The 23,707-nt window shown below is 40.9% G+C and overlaps 3 protein-coding genes across 4 annotated transcripts; 1 reads left to right on the top strand and 2 right to left on the bottom strand.

Annotated features, from left to right (window-relative positions):
- The first annotated feature begins 1,100 nt into the window (after positions 1-1,100).
- On the top strand, positions 1,101-2,941 carry zdhhc22 (zinc finger DHHC-type palmitoyltransferase 22). Its single transcript, XM_034525235.1, has 3 exons — positions 1,101-1,152; positions 2,012-2,569; positions 2,664-2,941. The coding sequence occupies exons 2-3, from the start codon at positions 2,014-2,016 to the stop codon at positions 2,939-2,941; spliced, it is 834 nt and encodes a 277-aa protein (XP_034381126.1). The 5' UTR covers positions 1,101-1,152; positions 2,012-2,013.
- A 1,867-nt stretch (positions 2,942-4,808) lies between these two features.
- cipca (CLOCK-interacting pacemaker a) lies at positions 4,809-7,971 on the bottom strand. The gene is made up of 4 exons (XM_034563644.1): positions 7,770-7,971; positions 7,079-7,193; positions 6,474-6,625; positions 4,809-6,239 (listed from the first exon to the last, which is right to left on the bottom strand). The coding sequence occupies exons 2-4, from the start codon at positions 7,185-7,187 to the stop codon at positions 5,469-5,471; spliced, it is 1,032 nt and encodes a 343-aa protein (XP_034419535.1). The 5' UTR covers positions 7,188-7,193; positions 7,770-7,971; the 3' UTR covers positions 4,809-5,468.
- Positions 7,972-9,151: 1,180 nt separating this feature from the next.
- pgfb (placental growth factor b) lies at positions 9,152-22,502 on the bottom strand. Of its 2 annotated transcripts, XM_034563650.1 has the most exons (7): positions 22,028-22,502; positions 12,645-12,681; positions 11,295-11,491; positions 11,123-11,202; positions 10,783-10,812; positions 10,629-10,691; positions 9,152-10,534 (listed from the first exon to the last, which is right to left on the bottom strand). In XM_034563650.1, exons 1-7 carry the CDS (start codon positions 22,211-22,213, stop codon positions 10,513-10,515), a joined length of 615 nt encoding a protein of 204 aa, XP_034419541.1. In that variant the 5' UTR covers positions 22,214-22,502; the 3' UTR covers positions 9,152-10,512. The 2 variants fall into 2 exon arrangements, with proteins under 2 accessions (XP_034419541.1, XP_034419542.1); XM_034563651.1 differs by lacking the exon at positions 9,152-10,534 and having other exon boundaries at positions 10,657-10,691; positions 11,127-11,202.
- Positions 22,503-23,707: the final 1,205 nt, after the last annotated feature.

Below are 23,707 nucleotides of genomic sequence, written 5' to 3' on the forward strand. Positions count from 1 at the left end.
ATATGATTCCTTCACCACCAGCATGGCTGTAATTGTATTACATTTAATGTTTGTCTTTCAAACTCAAAGCAATGTTGAATGAACTATACATTGGGCATTGTAGCCACTGTCGGCATTTTTTACGACACCTGTGACCAATTCACTGTTTTAAAACCCGTTCACCACATTAACTCAACGCCACTGAAGCTACAATCAATCTCACAATTCAAAAGTGCCACTTTAGACGCTTGAGTGTTTTATTGAAACACCAAAATTGAGAAAGTTGGGTGACAAAGTGCTCAGTGGGCCTCTGGGACGCTCGGGCTTTCGGCTCTTCTGTGCTTTCTTCCACATCCATTCGGTCGAGCCCCAGGATTTCCAAAAGGCACAAGCTGCCCGATGATATCGAAAACAAGAAACAAGGCAACGGATAGTTAATCACATTTTCGAAAAATATAAACTAGAGAAGCCAGACATCAGGTGATTACCACAAGAGTTGAGGCAGCCATCTTCCACAGTTAGAGAAGAGGGGTCGATCTGCTGGAAGCGGCGAGTTGATTGTAGGCAGGTGAGCAGGAACCGGGAGGGACAAGGAAGCGTCCGTGACACATCTTTCTGGAAAACCCATCAATGCATCCACTGATTGCAATTCCAAATGAGATTAAGCTTGTCGTAGCCATCGATGCTGCTTCATGGCTTAAACTCATTTAGGGTGTGTTTGCTTAGTACAATCACATGTGAATTAGCAAGCAATTGAAGTAGTTCATCTGTTGTAAAGTCACATTTAAAGTAGTCTTCAATGTACGCACAATTCATTTATATGTCAAATAGGGTAAACTGCTTCTGACTATTGTGGTTAAGGATCTCATAATTTTGACATTCTATGTGTGAGGCACAGCTACATTTTCATTATTATTTGTTATTTTACTGGTAGAAGGGGCTTCCATAGAGGCTGTTACTATAACGAGTAAACTACTCAGCCAATTAAAAGGAAGGAAAAACAGACGCATCCAGACCAGCAGGTGGCGGTAGAAAAAGGAGCTGGCACCCCAATAATGAGAAAAGGACATCAATATGGATCAACGTGACCTTCTCTGCGTTTGAATGAACGTGCTCTGAGCCGAGGCTCCGCGGTGCTGAAAGGACAGCTCCTCCGCTCTCTAACATCAGCAGGTAGGCAGCCTGAACACCACGAGGATGACTGTTTTAATGGTGTCGTCACGTGAATTAAATGATTGACGCCATCGTTGGCAGTCTGAGAAAACACGAAGGAGAGGAAACCGCGACAGAGTGCCGTGTGCTCTCTGTTATCTAGGGCATTATGATCGACCTCCAGTAAAGCCTGCTACCATTTTCATAAATGAACATAAACATATTTTTGTAGGGTTCAGTCTTTGGGGTTCCTTCCTTCCTTCTTTGTGTGCTTTGATTCTTTGTGATTTGCGCATATGTTAGTGCTGTACGTTAGAAGATCGCAGAGAAAAAAAAGGTGAGATATTTTTAGTTTTATCAGTGGCCCCCTAGAGTCCCTAGACCCTACTTTTCAGATAAATTAGTTTTTCTCAGCAGCAGCTTACATTCTCTTTATCAAATGAGCAGCCACATTACACATTTGTATGATCTTTGTGGCTTTTTCTGTCACTTTTACCAAGATGCTTCATGTACATAGTTCTCTGTAATGTGCTTATTTCTGTAAGAACCATAACAAGATATGTTGTCATAAAGTATATTATAATGTACATGAAACATAATTGTTATCTATTCATGATGTTATTATATGTTTATTAAATGTTATTAAATAATATTTTTTTATTTTGTACTTTTGATGAGTTCATGGTCAATAGCTCTCAGTAGGGGTTAATAGTCTGTGGATCATGCTTAAAACCTAGACAAGACAGAATATATTGTGTTAGCCTGTAACTTTACGTTTTTCAAAGTAAACTTTTGAAATAGAATATAATATATAATATAATTGCTCCTTGAGCGCAGTTTCTGATAACAGTCTGCTTATTGTGTCTTCACTCTCACACAGATATGTTCACCAGGATGTTAAAACTGAGGCTTCTCAATGCTGTAGCGCCTGCCTACTTCTTCATGGCTACAGCAGTCACCTTCATCTTCCACTTCTGCTTCTTCATCCCAACAATCTTCCCAAATCCGGATACATCCCTGAGTCTGCCTACAACTCTTCACACACTTGTTTTCCTTTTCTTGATGTTCAATGCACTGGGAAACTACATAATGACTATTAAATATCCTGCTGAAAGCGCCAACGACGCTGTGGTCCCGGTGTGTTCGGCGCACTGCTCAGACAAAGTGGACGCACATTACCTCCTGAACGGTCGCCACTTCTGCAAACTGTGTAAGAAAGTCATCCTGAAGAGGGACCACCACTGCTTTTTTACTGGAAACTGCATTGGCAACAAAAACATGCGCTACTTCATCATGTTCTGCATCTACACATCATGCACTTGTTTGTACTCGTTGGTTCTTGGTGTGGCCTTTCTAACAGTGGAGTACTCCATCTCCTTTGAGAACCCGCTGACCTTCCTAACTCTGCTCCCCCTCTCCACTGGTTACTTCTTCACAGGTGACTCGTTCACTTATTCCAACTAAAGCTAATAACTTAAGATACGTGTTGACTTATGAGTATTACAATGTTCCTTCTTAATTCTTCCCCACAGGAACAATCTCAGGCTTGCAGTTGTTCCTGGTGCTGATGCTCTATGTGTGGCTGGGCATCGGCCTGGTCTGTGCAGGCTTCTGCTGCCAGCAGGTGCTGCTGGTGGCCCGGGGACAGACCTGGTGTCAGATGCAGAGGGGGCAGCTCGTGGAGAACCGCAGCCCTTGGAGAAGCAACCTTAAGGATGTGTTTGGTACCCGCTGGATCCTTGGCTTTATTCTGCCTGTGCAGACTGCGGAGACATGCTCTGAAGACACAGATGCACAAAAGCAAGACTGAGTGATAACCACGTCATGAAATAGCTCCCAATAGGTCACAGAAGTGGCACAAGTTGTAGAAAAGGGTTTCTTGGGATCTGTGTGGTGATTGGTTTGAAATACTAAATGGATGCTTTATGACCTTTGCAGTAGTTTATGAATTAGTTAGTTTTTAGCACATATTCCTTTAAGGACAGGAGCCATATATCAATGTGAAACTTATGATTAGGTGCATAGTGTAAGTATCTCCTTTAATAAGTAAGTAGCTTTGTGACAAGGCAATATTAAGACTAATAAGTTGGTGGTTTGGGTTCATCCAGCAGTTTTTTCATGCATCGCTACATAGTTGCATCAAAATACAGTATAAAGATGGCTTTGCATAAGTGCTTGCATTCACAGCTTCACATTTGTATTTCATGCTATTGATTTGAAGGCCTGCACCGCTTGGTGCTTTGAGATTACCAATCAAGTGTGTTGTTCCTTGTAGGCTGCTACAATGTGACATTCAGGAAACTTGGGGTAGTTTTCACAACAATAACTTACTTTTACATTAAGGGCTCGGAGACAAGGAAACTACAGTATGTGTCTACAGCATAAACTGCCGGGCTTGACACCAGTGTTTTGACAATAAACTGTCACATGTTGAGACTGATTTTTACTAAAAATGAATGTGACTCAGACAGTGCAGTGATGTGCTCCTTTATAAGAATGGGTGGGGGAAATATAAAGATTACAATATTATTATATCCAGGGTATTATTCACAATGTGCCATAAACATGTCTTATATGCTTACTGATGACCCCAAAGATGATGTATTCACTACACTGCTAATGAGAGGGTCCTCTGTTTAATAAAGATAATAATAGCATTAACAATAAGGACGTGTCAATGTAATGCTGCTGCTACAGCTACTGGCGTATTCAACATCCTGTCAAAGCTGTTTTGGATTTCAACAAATATACTTTTTAGAGCTATTTTGTCTATTCCTGTTATACCAATAAAAGTATTAAAATCCCATCAAGCGGCTGTTCTGTGTCTTTAAAAACTACACATTCTGAGATAGGAAAGTGAAATAAACGACTGAGTGGAAATGGTCTACAGAGTTTTATGACAGGCCATTATTAAGTGACATTTGCTAAAGAATAACACAGAAAGCACTTTTCACAATAATAGTAAAAAAAGCAATCTCTGAATAGTAGTCCTAAAATATTTACGGAACTCTCCTTTTGCTCTTTTACAACTAAGAATATAGTTTAATTATTTCTTAGTTTTCAAATTACTCGTTTTCAAAATATTGCAACAGCATCATATTGTTGCTAAAATAAATAATTCAACAGTTAACCTCAACTTAACATTCAAAACTGAAAAAGTAATGACTTAACTTGTCTTCATGCTATTCTTTCTACGTTAACTTTGCTTAGCCAGGGCATGTTTTGTTTTGTTTCAGATCTTTGGAGACCTTTAAGTACATTCAACTTTCTTACAGCTCACAATCGAAGCGGCTGAGCATTGATATGCTTGAGCAGTGAAGTGCAAACATGCACATATTCAAAAAGGCACAGGCATCCAAATAATCATGTATATTCACATTGCTTTATCCGACAGAACTTTCATTTAGCGATAAAAGTTGTAAAGTTTGTCTTAAAAAGTTGTCATCCATCGTATAACTAAAGTGCAAGTGTCTGTAATATGGAACAACTTAGTTGTCATTACTTTGCTTTGATGTTTCAATGTATACACAACACTACCACTACATTAAGTAGCAGGAACGAACATGGCAGCAACATATGAAAAGTCAAGAGAAAAAGATGAATATATATATATATATATATATATATATATATATATATATATATATATATATATATATATATTAGAATGTGCTTGGTTTGTTTATGTTATTCACACAGCTTTAGTCTTGGGTCGGAACTAAATTATATTTTTTAAAAGGAAACAATGTTATGTTTTGCCATCTCTCTGAACTCTCACTGAGCTACCCAGCTGATGTTTGAGAATACACACTGTTGGTATATGTACTTCCCTACAAAAGGAGGAATCTGCTTATTCACTTAAATTTTCCATCAAATTTAAAAACAAAGTAAATGGACAAGATATTGTCCTGTTATTAAATTAAAGATCTCACTAAAGAGGATATTGAAACACAGGCCAAATATATACACACCGGGTTTAAAAATGATATATTATATTTATATTTTCACATTCAGGGTATGTATGAGGACTTAACCCCAAGTGTCTTCATATGTAATGTATACTTGTGTCTAATGCAATTAAGAATTCATAGCCTTTGCAAGTGACACTTTCTATTTTGAAACAGTAGAGGCAAGACCAGCAGTTCTGAATGTCGCTCTAAAAGCATGAAAGTATAGCTTAGTTATGAGTTATTGTTTGTTTATGCATAATTATAAATATTGTAACTAGACTATTTTACACAAAGACAGCTTTAGTAAAGATTTGAGATGTATATTTTCACATTCAATAAATCATCTTGTGACCTCCCGATTAAGAACCACTGGTCATGTCCATCACTTTATTGCACCAGGGCTCTCTGAGCTCTGGCTCCACATTGCTCCTTGTCTGTGTGCTGCAGAGAAAGCTGCAGTTTAGTCCAGAGCTGCGGGTCTCCGGTGCTCTGAGCCTCCAGCAGCATCACCGTTTGCTCCTGAAGTTGCTGCAGCTGCCCCTGGGTGCGCTTATTCTCCTTGATCAACTGCTTTGTGCGCATGGTGATCCCCAGCAAGCCAGATTTGTTGAGAATGTTGTAGGTATTACTGAAACGTTTCAGTTTGTTAACGTCCGTTGAGAGTCCGTCGTCCTGATCAGCATCCATCCCGTTGTTGTCAATGTCTGTGCTGAATTCATTTGTGTAGGGGAGCAGCTCGGAGAGACACTTGTCACTGTCTTGACTCTCAGCTGCCTGTGACTGCTGGTTTGCTGCTTCAAAGTTTGGGATGGATTTGATTGCAGTCTGCAGTGCTGGCTGCAGGCTGGGGGAGCTGTAGAGCCTGTGGCCGTGGTGGTGCCTCTTCGGTCGCTGGTCATATCCTGACGTTGAACTCACCCTCACCTTGGAGGATCCCACCCTCTTAGTGGGCACGTCTGGGTGTGGGGCAATCTTGGGATACGACTTAAGGATGGGCACGTAGCTTTTTGATTGTCGGGTATTCTCAGAACCCGTGTTTGAGGAGCTGCTGCTACCATTTGATACCATGGTTTGAAGGATAACCATCTGTGACTGAGGCATCACTTCCACGGGTGAAGGAAAGCCCCACTGTTTTTCTGCTGGAGCCATCGGGGATGGCTAGAGGGGGAAACAACAACTTTAAATATCAAGTAACAACCTAAAGTACAACACATAAATTATAGTAGTTGAATACAAGGAGCATTCATAAAATTAACAAACATATAATGGTCAAATCACAATGTACACCAAGACGTTATGTTTGCACTCTTAGCAGAAGGTAATTTCACTCTGAATTGACAATAAAGCCCTGGATTAGTGCTATGCAGAAGTAGACACATTGCTGTATTTTACCTGCTTTAATATAAAGTTATTCATGATGATCATTGGAGAAAGTCCAGCATATGGGCCTCCCATCACAGCCACTTGCGGACCAATCGGGTAATTTCGTCCCGCATCTTCAGAGTCAGTCAGATCGACTGTACTAAGGTGCTCAGAGCTGGCATCTGAGGAGGGGGAGACAAGCATATGGGTCTTGTCAGGTTTGAAAGCAAGGTATTTACCTCTATTGGGGCAGAACATTAGTACTATGAAAACAGTGGCAGATGTAGATAAGCCTCTCCAGAGGGTGTGGAAAAGGATCCCATCGACATGATAAGGAGGGCTTAACCAGATCCAGGTCAGCTTCAATAGTGAATAGAATAGAAGTCATAAGACAAATTGACCCAATACAGGTTACCTTACATAGAACATGTGACCTAGATACCTACATTTGATTATGGCTGACCTTGTTGATAGTGATTTTTTTCTAATTATGGAAATGCTAATTATATACAGGTACACTCAGTTTAATACACGTGCCATACTGGCAACACTACCATGTCAAATTAAAACATACATCTGGACAAACCCAAAAGTTTAAAGGTGTATAACTACAGAGTAACATAATTGAATCAAACCTGAGAAGCCTGAATCTCTCTCCAGGTCAGACTTGGATGCTCCAAAGTGTGTTGTTGCCCTGGTGAATGATGGTGTCCTGTGTCTGTCGGGTCGACTACAACTGCTCATGTTTGCCTGGAAAAATGGAGAGTTAAGAGTTGAAAGGTAACTGACACTCTCAGAACATGGCTTTGACAGAGTTCAATGTGCTTTTGCTTTGGGTTATGGTTATGTAATGGCAAAGTAAAGACATTAGGTTGGTGTAGACTCCAATTCAGACTGAACAAAGTGAAGAGACACAGTCAACTTGTAAACAAGCAACAGTGTGTTACACTCCATTACTTTTTATTGCTATATTTTACTGTCTTGATGGCAGATCATTGCTCAATTCAGTTTGTTGTGGAGGAAATTTCCACAACTGAATTAGTCAAGTATTTTGACATTAAATCATGACACACATTGTGTCCATTTATGGAATTGAGCTTGATCTTTAGGAGGCCTGCACCCCTTCTCTACATGTATACATATATAAATAATAAAAGATGTCAATGCCAACAATACGCATGACACGCTGGGACCGCAGCCAACGTTACAGCTCCCTTCCTACTGGTGTTGTTGTTGTTTACAAACGCTTGACCCACTTGAGATAACGACCCTGCTGCTGCAGAATACATGTGGTCAATGAAATGCAACATGGTTCTCTGTCCTCACCGTTTCATGTCACGTAGCTCGGTTAGCTCGCTATGAAGCGCTTCCGCTCGGCAGCAAGCGCATCAGCAGACAGGACGAGATGTCCGGCTCAGAGCACGAGCGCGCACACCCGACCCACGCGGCCTTTGCTGGGAAACACGTATCCGTGCATTCTGGTATCCGACATTAGCTACAACGGCAGTGGGGTTTCCCCAACACTTGACTCGACTCCAGTTCAGCTTCTTCTCTACTTCATTGAGAGGCTTCACTGCTGCTTTACTGCCATCTTCTGGAGTTACGAAGTGTCCTGGATGTCAGCTTCTCATTGGGAAGCGGTGCAAACACCTCATGCAGTGGCTTGCACGGGGGAATACACTATGTATATATAATTATATTATAATTATAGTATATCATATAAATGGAGGGAAAAGAGAGAGAGATGGAGGAACGAACGAAAAACACCATTTGGAGTGCTCTATCATTTTAAAATGTAGATGTACCTATAGTATGTGCTTATGAAATGCATATAATTATGCAGGTGTCACATTTGATAAATATGGGCTTACATTCACATCATAACTAATAAGTAACACTTAAACATGGGAGTAGCATATCTGAAAGCAGTGTCCACAGTGAATGTTACACGGTTTGGCTTTGAAGGCATTTTGCTTGTTAATATACACCATGTCATACACAATAAAAATATTAGTGCTCTTGGTGTGTGCAGTTTTATATTTCTGAATTTAAATTAATAAAATATGGTGCTCTTGTGGACACCACATAATCCTTTACATACACAACAGTGTGACATACCAGTGATTATATAAACGGTGTTAAGGTCAATATGTATCATCATTATACACCATTTCTGAGGACATAATAGCTCAACAGTGATGTTACTGGCGGCATGAGGAATACAATAAGACATGATTGGGTACACAAACACACATCATTATGATAAAGGAAGAAGTTGGAGCATATCCATTTACAAAAGGAGGTCGATTTATACAGGAAAAATCAAGTCTTGCTCAAAAACCTAAAACCCCTTGAGGACCCAAAGCAAGAAATGAAACTAAGCTGGGAACAGAGCCAGCCACTCAAAGTCACGCAGTGCTGTCTCTGTTAACACCAGACTGAGTGGAGAGGGCCTGATGGAGGACATGGAGGGCCGGGCTCGAGACAACAGGGGTCCTGGCAAGATTTTCTTTGCGGGTCCTTACTTTGTGTGTGTGTGTTTGTGAGACAAGTCATATGTTTGCACTACACTGCTAGACCTGACATATGTCCCCCTGACAGTGACATATGTAAGAGCCAAATGGCCGCCATGTGAATAAGGTCAATTACTATTAGTCAGTGGTACGGGTTAGTCCTGTATATAATGAAATAAATCACACTAGACAAACTGACAACATAACAATTTAATAACAAAAATAAATATCTAAATGAAAAAGAAAATACTAACACAGTAGAAATGTTACTTTGTACATTTTGATAGAGATTTTCTTTGTGTAGTACAGGATAAAAAATACAAAAGGACAGAATTTTACATTATTACTTCAACTGATCCTTTCCAATAGACTTAGAAAGACACATGTGCTCTTGAGGGAGTCACCAAAATGCTTTTATATCTGTGAGAAACGTGTAATCACAGTAAACAAGGCAACAAACATTCATCACCAAATTAATGTATTGGTTATTGGAGTATTGATCTGCCCATTCCTACTGGGCTTGCCACGTCCAATATGCAGTCTACAACACACTTCCTGGTGTTGAAATAAACTGATGAAGTCTGATGTGATCCAACTCTCCAAATCAATAGAGAAAGAGAGATAGATTTCAAACAAACATTTAGATGTTTTGACACATAGACAATTTGATACATCATAGTCATTTATTTATACACAATCTTCTGTGGACACGTCTTCAGTTGCCCGATTTCTCTGATCCGTATTGTTCTTATTTGATGAAAACACTTTATAGTCATCATTGTAAATGAGAATTGGTTCTCAATTGATTTTACCTGGTTAAATAAAGGTCTAATAATGCCTGTTCACACTTCGCTACAGAGGGAGAGGATTCATTCCGTTACCTCCATAATAGTGATCGTAGAAGAGTCCAATAAGTTGATGAAGTGATTGTGACTGACATTACTGTCCTAAGTCTAACCTTATTTGTATAATTGATCTAAAAAAAGAAAGAATACTTCATTCCAGAGCAGTTTTGAACACGGTTTCTATTAACACTAGAGGGAGACATTTCATTGTTGCATGTGCAAAGCAGCTGCACACTCAGTCCAACTTGTTGCTATGACAAGTCAAGGTGTCTTAGATAATGTAGATAACAAAAAAATGACCAACTTTTGAAAGGTTGCTAGTCCAAATATATTCAGTTGTATCAATAAATATAGATGTAAAAAAAGTGTAACCATCATTAAATACCAAAGAAATTACCAAATTACAATAACTGATACAGTAATAACTAGTATAAAAGAGAAGGCGTCGGTCTGTTTGGTTCGACATTGCACTGGCTCCCAGGGATGTCCGTTGTGTCAGGTGTGACAGCAGTGTTTCCTCCACCAATCAAAACACACTTCCGGTTGAGGCATGTCATTATAAACGATCTGCCCATCAGCAAGAGGGCATGTCAGCAAAACAAGCCAGCTGTTTGAGCCTCTGGCTGCAGACAGCAAGGAGACTCTGGATGCTGTCACCGGGTTGGAAATAAATAGTGAGCCACACTGCAACTGGTTGGACTCTTACTGCAGTTATCTGCGTGGAATCTGGCAGCTGAAAAAGACAATAAAGAATAATGGGTTTTTAATGCTGTTAACTGCGAGTTTGAGGGTACGTGAATATATTACACTTGAGATTGCGCCATCACCTGTCACATTCTTTCGTTTTCTGTCTCTCCTTTCTCTTCCTTCCTCTTCCTCTTTGCCTTTTCCTACAAGGGGAACAACATTACCAATACACCTCTTTTCTCTCAGATGGAAGATTAATATACTGATGTGATAGCAATATATTCATGTTCTTACCTTTCAACATTCACAATAGGTTTCCTGACTCTGAGGAACAAAGCAATAAATTAGGAAATAAATAGTCATTGTAAGTATTTGTCAACCTTGTCTCCTAGAAATTACATTTATGTATTCATTTGTTTTACCAAATATGTTTTGTGGTAAACGTATTTGCTGGATTATGTTTATATGTCATACAGTCTATTGTTCCAATCATTCCAGTATGTTATGTTTCCTCAGATGGCATTACTTTGCTGACGGAAATTCGTAGGGTATAAATGTAATTTCATTAAAGACACGGTTGGTATTGGAATACTTGTGAATATTTCATGTCACAAATTATGACTTGTTTTCTTACCTACATTCACATGTCTGATGCTCCACAAACGTCATCTCAACATATTCTTGACCCGGCTCTGATGGCCTGATTTTCAACAGCTGAGGGATAAAACCAGTCAATGTTACCAGAAACAAATGAAGTAGATTTAACAAGAACTATTATATTATATTGCACAAATCCCTTGTCTTACCTGCATGGTGACGTTTGAGGTGTGAGTGGGATGGCACTCCAGGTTTTCATCCCCACAGCAACCTGCACACCTCACCAGTGGCACACAGGCGGGGCTGTAGATGTGCTCCACCTCTGACGGGTACTCCTGCACCACCTCCACCAGCTTCTCAATGGTCCGGCAGAAGCTGCGGCCCCATACTTCTTGGAACATCAACACTAGGATGAGAGGAGGAGGCTATGGGCTACTTTGCAGTTACGAACGAGTCAGCTTGTTTCTTATGGGAATACTTGCATGCAGGTCAGATAAATGTATTTTGGTTTAAGAGCTGCATCGTTTTCTGTCTCTCTAGCTTACGTTCAAAGTGCAATCGCCTCCAACTTATTCAAGCTTGTGTGTGTGACTTAGTCCTGCCAGAAAATTTGAATTGAACTGCACTGTTAATGATCATACACCAACAGTCTCAGTAATTACCTCAATAATGCAACAATGGCAACCTTATACCATGTATACAGAAACATAAAACCAGTTGCAATACGCCAGTGTGTATCCTGTTTTCATTTTGAAGAAAAAATGTGTGTCTAATGTACAGTACGCTTTCCTGTGGGAGCATATGTGTGAAAGTGTCCCAGTTGCACAGTCTGTGGGGGAGGAACAGGGAAGACTACGTCCGAACAAACAGAGAAGGAAGAGAAAACAAACATTGGAAACATGGCCATGAACAGAACCCTGCTGTAGCTGGAGCTGTGCCGCCCCACGGGCACCTCCGGGACTACAGTGACCCCTGAGGTCACCGAATGGAGCCTCACAACAGCTGTTTATAAAAGCAGACAGGCTGGAAGGAGACGGGTGGGGAAGCGTCTACGAGAGAGAGATGAGGCCATAAACTACATTGTTATACAGCGCAAAGGGCCAGTTACTGTATATCTGCTGCTTGTTTGGCCTTTCTCTTTTAGTAGCATTCATTTATAGGGATGTGAGAGAAGAAGAGGATATGAAGGGAGAAGTTAAACAGTTCAGAGTCCAGTCCTATATGCAAAACTCAAGAGCTTGGTCATTTATATTTCTCAACCGTATTTGGCATTGATTTATTTGGTTTGCGTCAGAATACTTTCGTAACTGTAAATTATGTGTCGTTTTTTTTGGCAAAATTTGAGTGTTGTGAGATGGAGAGTTGAGAGTTTCTTTTTTAAATATCACGGTTGTTACAGGCACATTGTGAGACCCCAACATCAGACTATAGCTGTATCACAAACACTGTAATAATATAGTATGACAAAATAGTTAGAACTACTTTTTCTAAGTAAGTAAGTGTTTTCAAATGAACATCCCAGAAATTATTTCATAAATAAAACCAGCTGAAATTCTTACCTTCAGTTGTATTGTTTATGCTTGACAAAGGAAGACTCTGTGAAACAGAAAACAATGTTGGTTATTCATTCAGGGTTCTTGCGACTGCATGTTTTAGTGTAAAACCCTAAATCGATTTAACAAGCATTCAAATTAAATAACTCAAACACAGATGACGCCAAACATTCACACATCCGACTACCTCAATACACACCTTTCAAACTTGAAAATGCAATATATACAAAATATCCTGGACATAAAGACAGCACCAGTCTGCAGTGTCACCAATATCAGGTATATTTGTACTCCGGTGGTGATAGCTGGAACTGCAGTGAGATTGAGCTGACGATCACACACCTTTTTTTCCACCCTGCAGTGGAAAAGTCTTTCTGACAAGCAGCAGATCCAGTCTCTGTGTGCCCAACTGTTTAGGTTCAAAACCTGTTTCCTGTGGTGTAAGATTCAGCTCTTTATTTATTTTCCAGCTCCGTCTTGATTTTTTCCCATCATCCCATGATAAACAGAGTGCATTTCTCATTCGCCTGGGAAAACACAAAACCTCTAGATGACTCCATCTCAGGAAGGGAAATCTACATTTGATAAAATACCCTCCAGCAGAAGAGCTGAAACGGCGACAGACAACCTGCCGCTGCAATCCCTCCTCATCACCAGTGTTACATTTCAGTTTTTGTGTAACACATACACACACACACACACACACACACACACACACACACACACACACACACACACACACCTGATGACAGTTGTACTGTTACACTGTCTATGAAAGTGAGACAGATGGTGAGATTGAAAGTGTTGGACTAAAACTTGTTGTATAATAGCACACAGAAGGACATTCCCAAATGATGCCAGTAAGGAATGTTGCTTTTTACACCATCTGTCCGTTGCTAAAATGCATCTACTTCCTGTTAAGTACCAACATTAGTTTGAGGGTGAAGATAGCATCTGTCAGCAGCACAGTGCTACGCTATTCTTGTGATTAAAGAGGTATGTCCTGCTTTAATGATGATACATTCACACTAACATTTCCAAAGCACTTATAAAACTGTCACTGAGATAAGTGGCAGGGAAAGCTATGTATTTGGGACAGTTCTGTCTCTGCAACAGAATGTACTGTACACCAGACTTCATATCAATAGATGCACAAGAGCTTCCAGTCAACCACTTATACGGTTCGGTCCTCCTCGTGTTAGGGGATCTGTTGAGGCATCTCCCCTTTTCTATAAAGTGTCTGGTGATCTGGCCAGAGTGAGCAGCTGTTCCTCTGTCAGAACAGCTGCTCTATACAGTGGTGGTCATTGAACTGTGTTGTCTTTACAACAGCACCACAGGAGACAAGCTCCGCTAGCAGCGTCATGCACAGCACGGGAACGTCACAGTTCAGTTTCAGTTTTTGTTTAAAGTTGTTTTAAAAACTTCCACTCTCTGGGGTATTGCTTTTTTTGCAACGCCAGGCTTGTAAAATAAATCCTTTTCCAGTATTAATTGGAGTATGATCTGTACTTCTTTTCTGTTGCTGCACCACATCACAAGGGCTTTTTGGCTCGGGCTCCTCAGTTGCCGTTCAGAATGTGGTGAGGTGGAGAGTTTTCTGACCTTGGTCATGGGTTAAGCCTCGACATGGTGAGCAATCATCTTTGGCACCTCCTGTGGTTGAGAACCGAGGAGTGAGCTGCCCACAAGAAGATGCCAGATTATGGAAGGCTGCATGAAGATCCTCACGTAGACATTCCTTCCTCCTTGTGTACAATACTGAGTGATTAATGGTGACTGGAAGGTAATTCAGAACAACTTCATACATGTGTGTAAACTTGTCTTAGGGTTTCTTTCATTCTTTCACTTCATTCCCTGATGACCTTGTTCAGGGAGTTTTTGCTCGTCCTTTTTCATTTATTGTTTTCATAAATTGAGTGTTATAATCTTTGAGAATTAAATGTTATTAAAGTCTAAATACAATTGACTTGACTAAACACTATTGAAATACGTCAGCTAAAAGCCATGTACAACATCTGTGTTTTGGGGAAAAAAAAACTACATTCCAACAACAACAACAAAAGGAAAATATTTATGCGCAAATTTGATTTGCTGCATGTCTATTGCTAATGGCTGGTGATGATAGATTAAAGATCAAGAGAAGGGAATAGTGCAAACAATAAACAGCCCCAAAAGCAGCAGTTAAAAATGGTAGTTTGAGGTTGATGTTTTTACAAATTATTGAGCAATATAAAATGTTGCTATAAAACATCTGTGTTACATTTGCAGTGAAAAAGAGAGAAGAGAGAGGAAGAGATGGCTGAGTTTAAAAAGCTACAAATTAACATGGTGCCCACTCTGGTCACTGTGCCCTAGTTAGACAAGCTCTTGACATCTGCTTCTCGGAGACCTTTTGCTTAGCAGCGCAGTTTATCTCGAGCCTTTGACCCGATTGTGTTGCAAAGGGAGGGGCGGTTGTTTTGATCAAAAGCAGTTAATATTGAAAACATGGCATTGACGGGTCACATATGTTTCTGAAGTCTCTGGTGAAAGTTTGTGAGCTGCTGGCTGAGAGTGTTCTCCGTCCTCTGGGTCAGATCAGAGGACCTGTTGTGTCCCTGGGCTCCTGCTGTCAGGACACAGAGGCTCCGGGCCTCATTACTCTCCACTCCCACACAGCTGAACTGTGTCATCTTTAACCTCTTTGCTTAACTCCATCTGTCAGAGGAAGGGCAGCATGCGTAGGGAGCAAAAACAAAACATGATGGGGACCCAGCGTAATGGTCATAAAAGATTTCTCAACATTGAGGGTCAAGCTAGGGAGGGGGGTGATGGGCTATTCCACAGCAGGTACTATGGCCATGAGCCAGAAAGATCTGGATACCAGCCAGCATATAGTACAGAGTGTTTCCTAAAGAGAAACAGAGACGACTTACAGATGAAGTAAAGCAATGCAAATAAAATGCCTTCATAGTTCAGCCTTAATAGATTGGACAACTTTGCCTGTGTGACTGGACCGGGAAATTACGCAGAACTTTGTTAAGCAATTTAAGTGTCTCTTCCCTCTTAGATTGCAAATCATTGACAGTAAGGATGAGCCATGCTTTGTTTCAAAATAGTGTGAAGTACAAAGTGTTTTTCATTAATATATTGTTCATACATATCCGTAGTCAAAGTTGAGTATCATAAAATATGCTCATTTAGGTTTTAGATGATGATTACTGGCTTGTTTGGTCACAACTTTTAGGACACAATGCCAACATGTTTGGAGATTTCTTTTCTTAACTGAGCGAAACTGAGTCTTTCAGAAAATTTGTAAATTTTGGCTCAGTAGCTTTCACAAAACCATATCCATATGTGGTGTAGTTTGAAGAGTAGGGGGATTTCAGTTTAAAATGAATTCTAATTAATAAGAGGAATCAAATTAAACCATGGACATGTTTTTATTTTCCCTATTAGCACACAATTACTAAACTGAAGCTATACTGCTGTCGTAGCAGTGAGTAATGATGTATATGTAGTCCTCTAACAAATCTCCTTCGACAAACATATTGCACACTGATCACTTTCCGGCTGAGTCTGCCTGAGGATTCAAGAAGATCTTCAACAGAATCACTAGAAACTACATGTGATTTGGAGAAAAGTTCTGGTTTAAGATCACAACAATCAGGAGGGCAGTACTTGGTGTGATTGGGGCTGAGTTTTTGGAAAACCCCTCTTCAATCCTTCTTAAGTCTAGCAAATAAAGATCCCAGCTAGATTGGGCATCATGCCATTATTTACTTTGCTTTCCAAAAAGGTCTTCTTTCAAACTTAACCTTATTCGGTGTGGGTGACCGTGTGGATAAACAGCCCACGGATGAGATGCAGGCTTCTGTCAACTAAATTTGCTCTTGAGCAGAGTTTGGAATTTGGGGGGTGCATGCAGAGGGGAAGCTGGCAAACATACTCCAGACCAGTAAAGCACCTGCACCTCTAGCTCACTAAAAGAAATATAGGTCAGGAGGAACTGCGTCCTGGTTTTTGCCAGACTCAAGCTGGACTCTAAACACGAGACCACACAGGGCCGCGAGCGCTAAAGCAGAACAAGTGAATACAAACACAGAGGCGGCTAGACGAGTGAGAAACAGAGCTACCTCCCTGCCTCACTGAGCGTCCTCATCCATCCTTTATCGAGACACAGATTCCACATCATCAACACCGTGACCGTGACATTTATTCTCAGGACTCTCACGCGACCTGCAGGTCGCTGTATCTATTCTCAGCCACGACCAAAGTAAGCAGGTTCTGTTTTGTATACACAACGTGGGTGAACCTACAATGCCAGCCATTACTGGTCTGAGAGTATTCAGCAGTGATCACTATGGTAGTCGGGTCAGGGCTTGTGATCATAGAGCGCTGACCAAACGCCAACAAGCTTCAACAGGAGCATGTGGTGAACGAGCCACAACCCTTAACTCTTCAGTAATCCGGGTGAATGAAGCCTTTCAATTTTTCTTTTAGTTGGGGTGTCACACAGATTCAAAGCCACACCGTAGCATGAATAAAGAAATCTGTTACTATTTGATTTTTAAATAGGCCTAGATTTGGTTTTACTGTACCATTTCTTGGCTGGGAGCAGTTACTTCTTTAAGTCTCAGCTGGCTCCCTGACCTTGAAGAAAGTGAAAAACTAGTTGTTACACTACGTTTTTTTGTACAGCTCACAAGATCTTTATGCTGACTTTGCTTATTTAATGCACAAATATGAGAGTGGTAGCAATATGTTTCTTCTACTTTTCAGCTAGAAGACAAATATTACCCAAAATGTCAAACAAAATCTGACAAAGAAAATTATATTGTACTTGTAAGTAGTAAAAAACGAAACAACAACAGTAAAATAGGGTCAAGTGACAGGGTAGAGGTAAAGGTTCATATAAATGTTGATTGAGATAAACACCATTTCCTCAGTATAAATCCATTAATTCACGCACAAATGTTCCCCTAAAGACACACGAACACACACAACCACTGTATAAATCCCATCTGCAAACATACAACACAGGTCTTGAGATAAGGCTGACCGGTGGTAATTGTGGTCTCTATTACAGTAAACGCTGTTCTCCCTGTGTAAACCACAGCAAATTACATCCAGATGGGAGATTAAAGCTGAGTAGATGGCTGCCCCGAGCGCCACCGCTCCTCCTCCTCTGCAGGAGGAAGGAGAAATCCATATTTCCTGATTGCGATTGCGGCCCTCCCTTGGGCCGGGACATTACAACTAGAGAGAAATACCACAATAGCGCAAATAAGAGCCCTATCAGTCAGCAAGTCCCTGCTACTGCATAGCCAGCATGCAGACATCTGAACTACAAATGTGTGAATGAGAAAGCCAAAGACACAGAGAAGGGGGCGCTTGATTTGTTTTAATGTTTGATTGTCGATAACTGGGCTGCATCTTTGGTTCTGAGAAACTGAAAGCTACACCTGATGTTTACGATTTTAGGAAAACCTGTGCTGATGAAACTCTATTGTAACAACTGGAAGTGTGACGTCATGCCGTCTACACTTGGCTATGAACAAGAATGACAAAAACACACCATGCACACAAACACGGCACATGTGTGCGATGCAGATGGTCAGACTCATGTATTGTTTTGCTGCCGGTGATGACGTAAAGGAAACACCTGTGAAACGTCATGTCCTCAAACATAGCGAGCAGAGACAACAGCAACATGCTTCAATGGTGAAGTGATGAGTCAAACTGTTGAGCAACATCAAATGAGTTAGGCAATAAGGGATTCCAATATCAGATATCAATGGTTTCATCCAAGAAAAATGATGTATCTTTTAGATAGATACAAACAAATAATTCCATGCCAATGGAGATTCTTACTTTAATCCGACACAGACTATGGGGCGACTGTGCGTCTGTGGTTAGCAGGTCTGTCATTCAATTAGAGGATCAGCAGTTCGATTCCCGCTCAGGGCCCGCCCTAGTCGACGTGTTCTTGAGCAAGACACTTAACCCTGTATGGCTCCCCGTAGCTGTGTCTACGCTGTATGATTGTAAGTCGCTTTGGATAAAAGCTTCAGCTGAATGTAATGTAATATAAATATAACATGTGTACATAAATATGTCAATGTCTTCAGCACTCAACTGCTTTGTCTTGTCAAGTTGTTTTGATGCAATCTGCTTTTATCACTCTGACAATAAAAAGGAGGTATTGTACATAAGCCGTTCTATTGCATATTTATAAGGTTGGGGAAAATGCAAAACGGGCCGGAGGTAACATGTACTGCAGATTTGAGCAAAGTTCTATTGAGTGAAGTAGAGGCAGGAACAAATTAGGGATATTTACATTGTTGTAGTTTAAACACACACCCACTCACACACTCACACTGTGCATGTACAGTATGTGGTTTATATGCACAGGAAGCATTAATAATACACTGAACAGTATGTGTAGAGTGTCTCGTAACAAAATAACCGGTGGTAACTAATGACCAAGAGGCCACCATTGTTCAGAGGGAAACCCAGGTGCTTCCACTCTGTATCAGGAGCCATATATGAATGGGACCAGGACCGTTTTCAAGAGAATGCATCACATCTGACAGAATGTTTATTCTGCTTGCTGTTAAATCCCAACATACAGTAGCAATGATGTTTCTTGTGCAAAAGGTAACTAACTAACTAACTAACTAACTAACTAACTAACTAACTAACTAACTAACTAACTAACTAAGCTCTGGTTTAGATGCTAGAATATGTTTACTCAGCTGTCAGCCTGTACTTGACCTTTGCACTCACTATCATTTATTTTGACCAACACCAGTGACTGCTTGCTTAGATGTGTGTAGCTGTCATTTTGATTATGTTGGTAAATTGAAGGTTAAAAGCAGAAAATATAAATAAAACAGTAGTCATGGTTAATGTTTTACGTGAAATAACAACTTCTGCTACCATATAAGTTGTTTTCTTATGGTTCCCAATCTGAATCCATTGTATAACAACAAAATGAACATTTATACTAAACAATAATATATTCATTTGTTTGGGACATTTTTTCTAATAGCTTTGCTTAGTGTGAATACAACAATTTTAACATTTGACCTCTTTAGTTTATCTGGCAACAATCTACTATTATATGCAGACAACGATTATGGTAAATAAGCAGACTTTTTTTTAAAGAGGTCACAAGCCAAGAAATGGTGGCTACTACTGCAGTGATGATACCAATCAAACAACATGCAGGCACCACAATAAACATCTCACTTGTTTCATCAAACATATTCAAATGACAGAACTTTGTTTAAATTAGATTGAATGTTTCTACCACACACACACTGGGCTATTCTGTAAATCCCTGGTAGTAAAGCAGAGATACTGAGCACATGAAGTTAACCCCACCCTCTCTCTTGGCCACTCTTGGTGAACATGAATGACTGCATGAGTCACAAGGCTGACGACTGCAGCTCCAGCTGCGAGTATAATGAAAAACTCATTTTCAATTAGTGACACATATGTATGGGTAGAGAATCCCAAAGAGAGACATATATAAATCACATTCCCAAAGCATATGGCCAATGCTTTCTCCACTTTGGCGGGCCAGACAGTCCTGGCAGGACGGACACCTAGCAGAACAGTCTCATTTTGCCACTGTGACTTTAAAAGAGCTGCAAGAATGAGTGTCGCTTGTCTGCTAAAAATGTGAAATATTTGGTGCATCTTTGCACTCAAGCAGTAAAGCAAAGCAAATCAACTGTTCCTTTTAAAGCCAACCTTTCTACATAAGCACATAATAATGGTAAATGAAGGGTTAGAGAAATACCTCAGATATAACACGCTCAGATCCTCCCAGTCAGTCTGTATCAGCAGACTGGTTGAATCTCAGAATTGAATGGTTTACATTTGTTGTCAGTCTCTTGGGCAGCGGAGGGGCATTAACCTGCTTCACTTTGATGGCCCTGGATTTTGTCACTCCTATTTTGAATGAGCAGGCCATGAGCTGATTATGAGGATTAGTGGAGATGTGGTGATCCCATGCCTCTCCCACTCACGCTCAATTCAGCAACAGCTGCAAAGTCTCCGGCTAGAGAATCTGGTGGGACATGGAGCTTTTTCCAACCTTGAGAGACGACTTTGTGAGTGTAAAATGTCTGAATGTGAACAGCAGCCTGGCAAAAGGGAAACTAAAACAGTGTTACTAAGTTAAACAGGCTGCAGCAGTGTATGAAGTGTGACAGAAGGACTGAATGGACACAACAATGGCCTGGTTTGCATTAAACATGAGAGGCATCAGAGATAGCTACCAGACATCAGCCACCTTGGGATGAAATCAGAAACTGAATGGGTACAAGAGTTGGCACAACTGTCCAGTGGCACACACTCTTACAAGTGTGTTTAGCCTTTGAATGAGATTCACTTCAGTTTCAGCTCTGTCCTGTTCAGGCACATTTTCATGTTAAGACTAAAAGGCAATGCCAGGCAACAGAGAACAGAACATCTTTGTACCCCAATTATCTCCTACCAGGCTGACAGGGATATGACTGGCTTGAAATTAAGTTTCAATAGATTTTTTTTGCACATACACACACACACACACACACCAACACACACACACACACACACACACACACACACACACACACACACACACACACACTCTGGTTCATCTTTATCAGCTTGATTTTTCACACTGCATGTACCTATTAAACATGCACATTATATTGTGAGATTAAACAAGACACGGAGGAGGAAAAGCTGCAGTTGCAGATGAAAAGAAGAGAAACTAAAGACTGCAAACTTGCTGACAAGTTGTACCTGATACACTACAAATACTTGGAGATGGGCTTGTCAACTCACCAGGATCTGGTGAAACTATATTACCATTCAAATATGTATTGAGGATTACTTATTTAAGGGATGTGTCACCAACATGGTATACAGAGTGTTTTCTGATGGAAATCTACTCTACAAAAAAAAAAGAAAAAAAAGAAAAAGACCTCATACAGGAGTGGACACGTCTGCATCTGTAATTATAATCTATAAGTGTAGAGGTCTATGGCAGCTACAGCAGTGAGTCACTTTGCATCATGTGTTCCATGCAGTTTGTCAGTTTGTTATAAATGAACTGAGAAGAATGACGCTCATTCAATACAGAGGTGTCAAAGCACAATGGATTGTTATCACTTCATCTACGCGGCTTCTGCTGACTCAACCCTTTTCTATATAGCCTATATACCTACATGAGACTGAGCTATGCACGGGTTTGAATACGTTATCAACATTATGACTTTGTAATGTTAGATATAGCAGATCCACATCTAACTAGTGTGCAAATCCCTATACATATGTCAGTTAAAACGATATCAAATCCCATTTAATGCTGAGCGTAACGTCTCATTCATCAACTGAATGTAACGTACCTGTGCAGGTGAGAGCAGCAGATAAAGCGCCACCGCAGCCTGGATGACAAGTTTCATTTCGCGAAGTCTGCGAGTGGAGAGGAGGTGACGGTGATGGCTCCCGGTGTGCACAATTAAACAATCCAACCAAAGTGCCCAACTACTCAGGAAAGAGAAAGAGATGCTGACCGCGAGTTTCGAACTCATCCGCCCTCCCGGCTCCGCAGGCTTAAGGGAATGAGTGCAGGCACGTAGCTGCGCTCGCCGCGTGTAACCTGATGAAGTGATTGTGCTGAGGCCCCGGAGGCGAACCGGAGGTGCGGAAGAAATAGGCTTCTTCTTTTTTTGTTAAATTCACTGAATAAACTGAATCAAAGCACAACTCCTAAAACGTCTCTGCAGGATGCAGCCAGTTCGGACAAATCATATTCAGTGCACACACAAAAAAAGGTCGTCTATTCAGTCCCAAAACGTGACGATCCGCTCCATGTGTGAAGTTGCGGCAGTTTCAGTTTCCAGTCCTGCTCGGAGCTGCGCTGAGCTTCTAATTGCCACCACAGTACCTTTTTACAAGCTGGCCATTTAAATCTCCTCCCCTTCTCTGTCCTCCTCTTTGCTCTGCCTCCTCTGTCCTCACACAGCTCACTGCCCCTTTAAACTACAATATGTAATGGTCCTCATTTGTGTGATGCTGTAAATGCTTATGCAGAGACTGTGGCACTGCTGCTGATGCCTTCTTTCTGAATGGTAGACGATACACCACAGGTGATGTACAGAGTATACACAGACTTGCTGAGAAGCTTCTCCTGAGGACTTTCTGTGAGAGCTATTCAGGCAAGGTAAACATTAGGAGAGCCTTTGCAGTGGTGACATGGATGGTATACTCATTGCTTTCTCCGGCTCCAGGATGCACGGAGATTTTCCTCTGAGGCTTTAGTATTTGCAGAGACAGAAAGGGAGATTCCATTACTGTTGACACACAGAGTTAATCTTCAGTGTGAGACTTCTGTGTTTGGAGAAACCCTGGAACGAAAGGATTCCTTGTGGGCTTCCACACATTCCTTCAACAGTGCTGAATAGCTCCACTGCCTCCTGCTATTGTACGGACCACACTCAGGAGTGTGGTGTTTCTAAACATCTCAGACACTTTGGGCAGAGTAAACCATCCCCCATTACTATCGTCCCGGACCGAGCATCAGTAAGTGCAAACAATCAGGGACTGTGAAAGACATTTCCTCTTATTATGCTGGACAGTGTCACAGTAGTCTTTTTCCTAATTTGTATCTCGACATGGCAATGATGAATGCTCTTCAAAACTCGAGGAGAGGACAGAATGGAAGTAAGCAAACACTTACTCTTCAGGGAACTATCCACCTAATTGCAGATGGACCAAATATTGCCCAGAGGCTGTTTTCTTCCATCTAAGAAATTAAATCAATATATCAACTTCAAGCAAAAAGTAAGGCTGTACTGATGTAGTGCACATGATTACGTTTTAAATGTTTTGAATAGAAGAACTTAAGACCATTACGTCTCCTCTCTGCATGCAGCAGCACTGCCTGTTTGCTCAGAGGACATAGCCAGACTCGTACTGCAGTCCCGCCATCTGTCCAGTGATCTATCTGTGTTTTTAAGAGTGCACACACTGATATGGCTTAATAAGATCATAGAAATTGTTTGCACTATAAATACACGCTGACA

The sequence above is a fragment of the Cyclopterus lumpus genome, chromosome 22, assembly GCF_009769545.1.
Source record: "Cyclopterus lumpus isolate fCycLum1 chromosome 22, fCycLum1.pri, whole genome shotgun sequence".
Classification (NCBI taxonomy): Eukaryota; Metazoa; Chordata; class Actinopteri; order Perciformes; family Cyclopteridae; genus Cyclopterus; species Cyclopterus lumpus.

Excerpts from the sequence above, each read along its gene's own strand:
- zdhhc22 (XM_034525235.1), top strand. The coding sequence starts at position 2,014 with ATGTTCACCAGGATGTTAAAACTGAGGCTTCTCAATGCTGTAGCGCCT. Across the intron at positions 2,570-2,663 it reads CACTGGTTACTTCTTCACAG|GAACAATCTCAGGCTTGCAG; the intron begins GTGACTCGTTCA and ends TCTTCCCCACAG.
- cipca (XM_034563644.1), bottom strand. The coding sequence starts at position 7,187 with ATGAGCAGTTGTAGTCGACCCGACAGACACAGGACACCATCATTCACC. Across the intron at positions 6,626-7,078 it reads GAGAGATTCAGGCTTCTCAG|ATGCCAGCTCTGAGCACCTT; the intron begins GTTTGATTCAAT and ends CCCCCTCCTCAG. Across the intron at positions 6,240-6,473 it reads ATAACTTTATATTAAAGCAG|CCATCCCCGATGGCTCCAGC; the intron begins GTAAAATACAGC and ends TTCCCCCTCTAG.
- pgfb (XM_034563650.1), bottom strand. The coding sequence starts at position 22,213 with ATGAGTTCGAAACTCGCGGTCAGCATCTCTTTCTCTTTCCTGAGTAGT. Across the intron at positions 10,692-10,782 it reads CCTATTGTGAATGTTGAAAG|GAAAAGGCAAAGAGGAAGAG; the intron begins GTAAGAACATGA and ends TTCCCCTTGTAG. Across the intron at positions 10,535-10,628 it reads AAAACGAAAGAATGTGACAG|CTGCCAGATTCCACGCAGAT; the intron begins GTGATGGCGCAA and ends TGTCTTTTTCAG.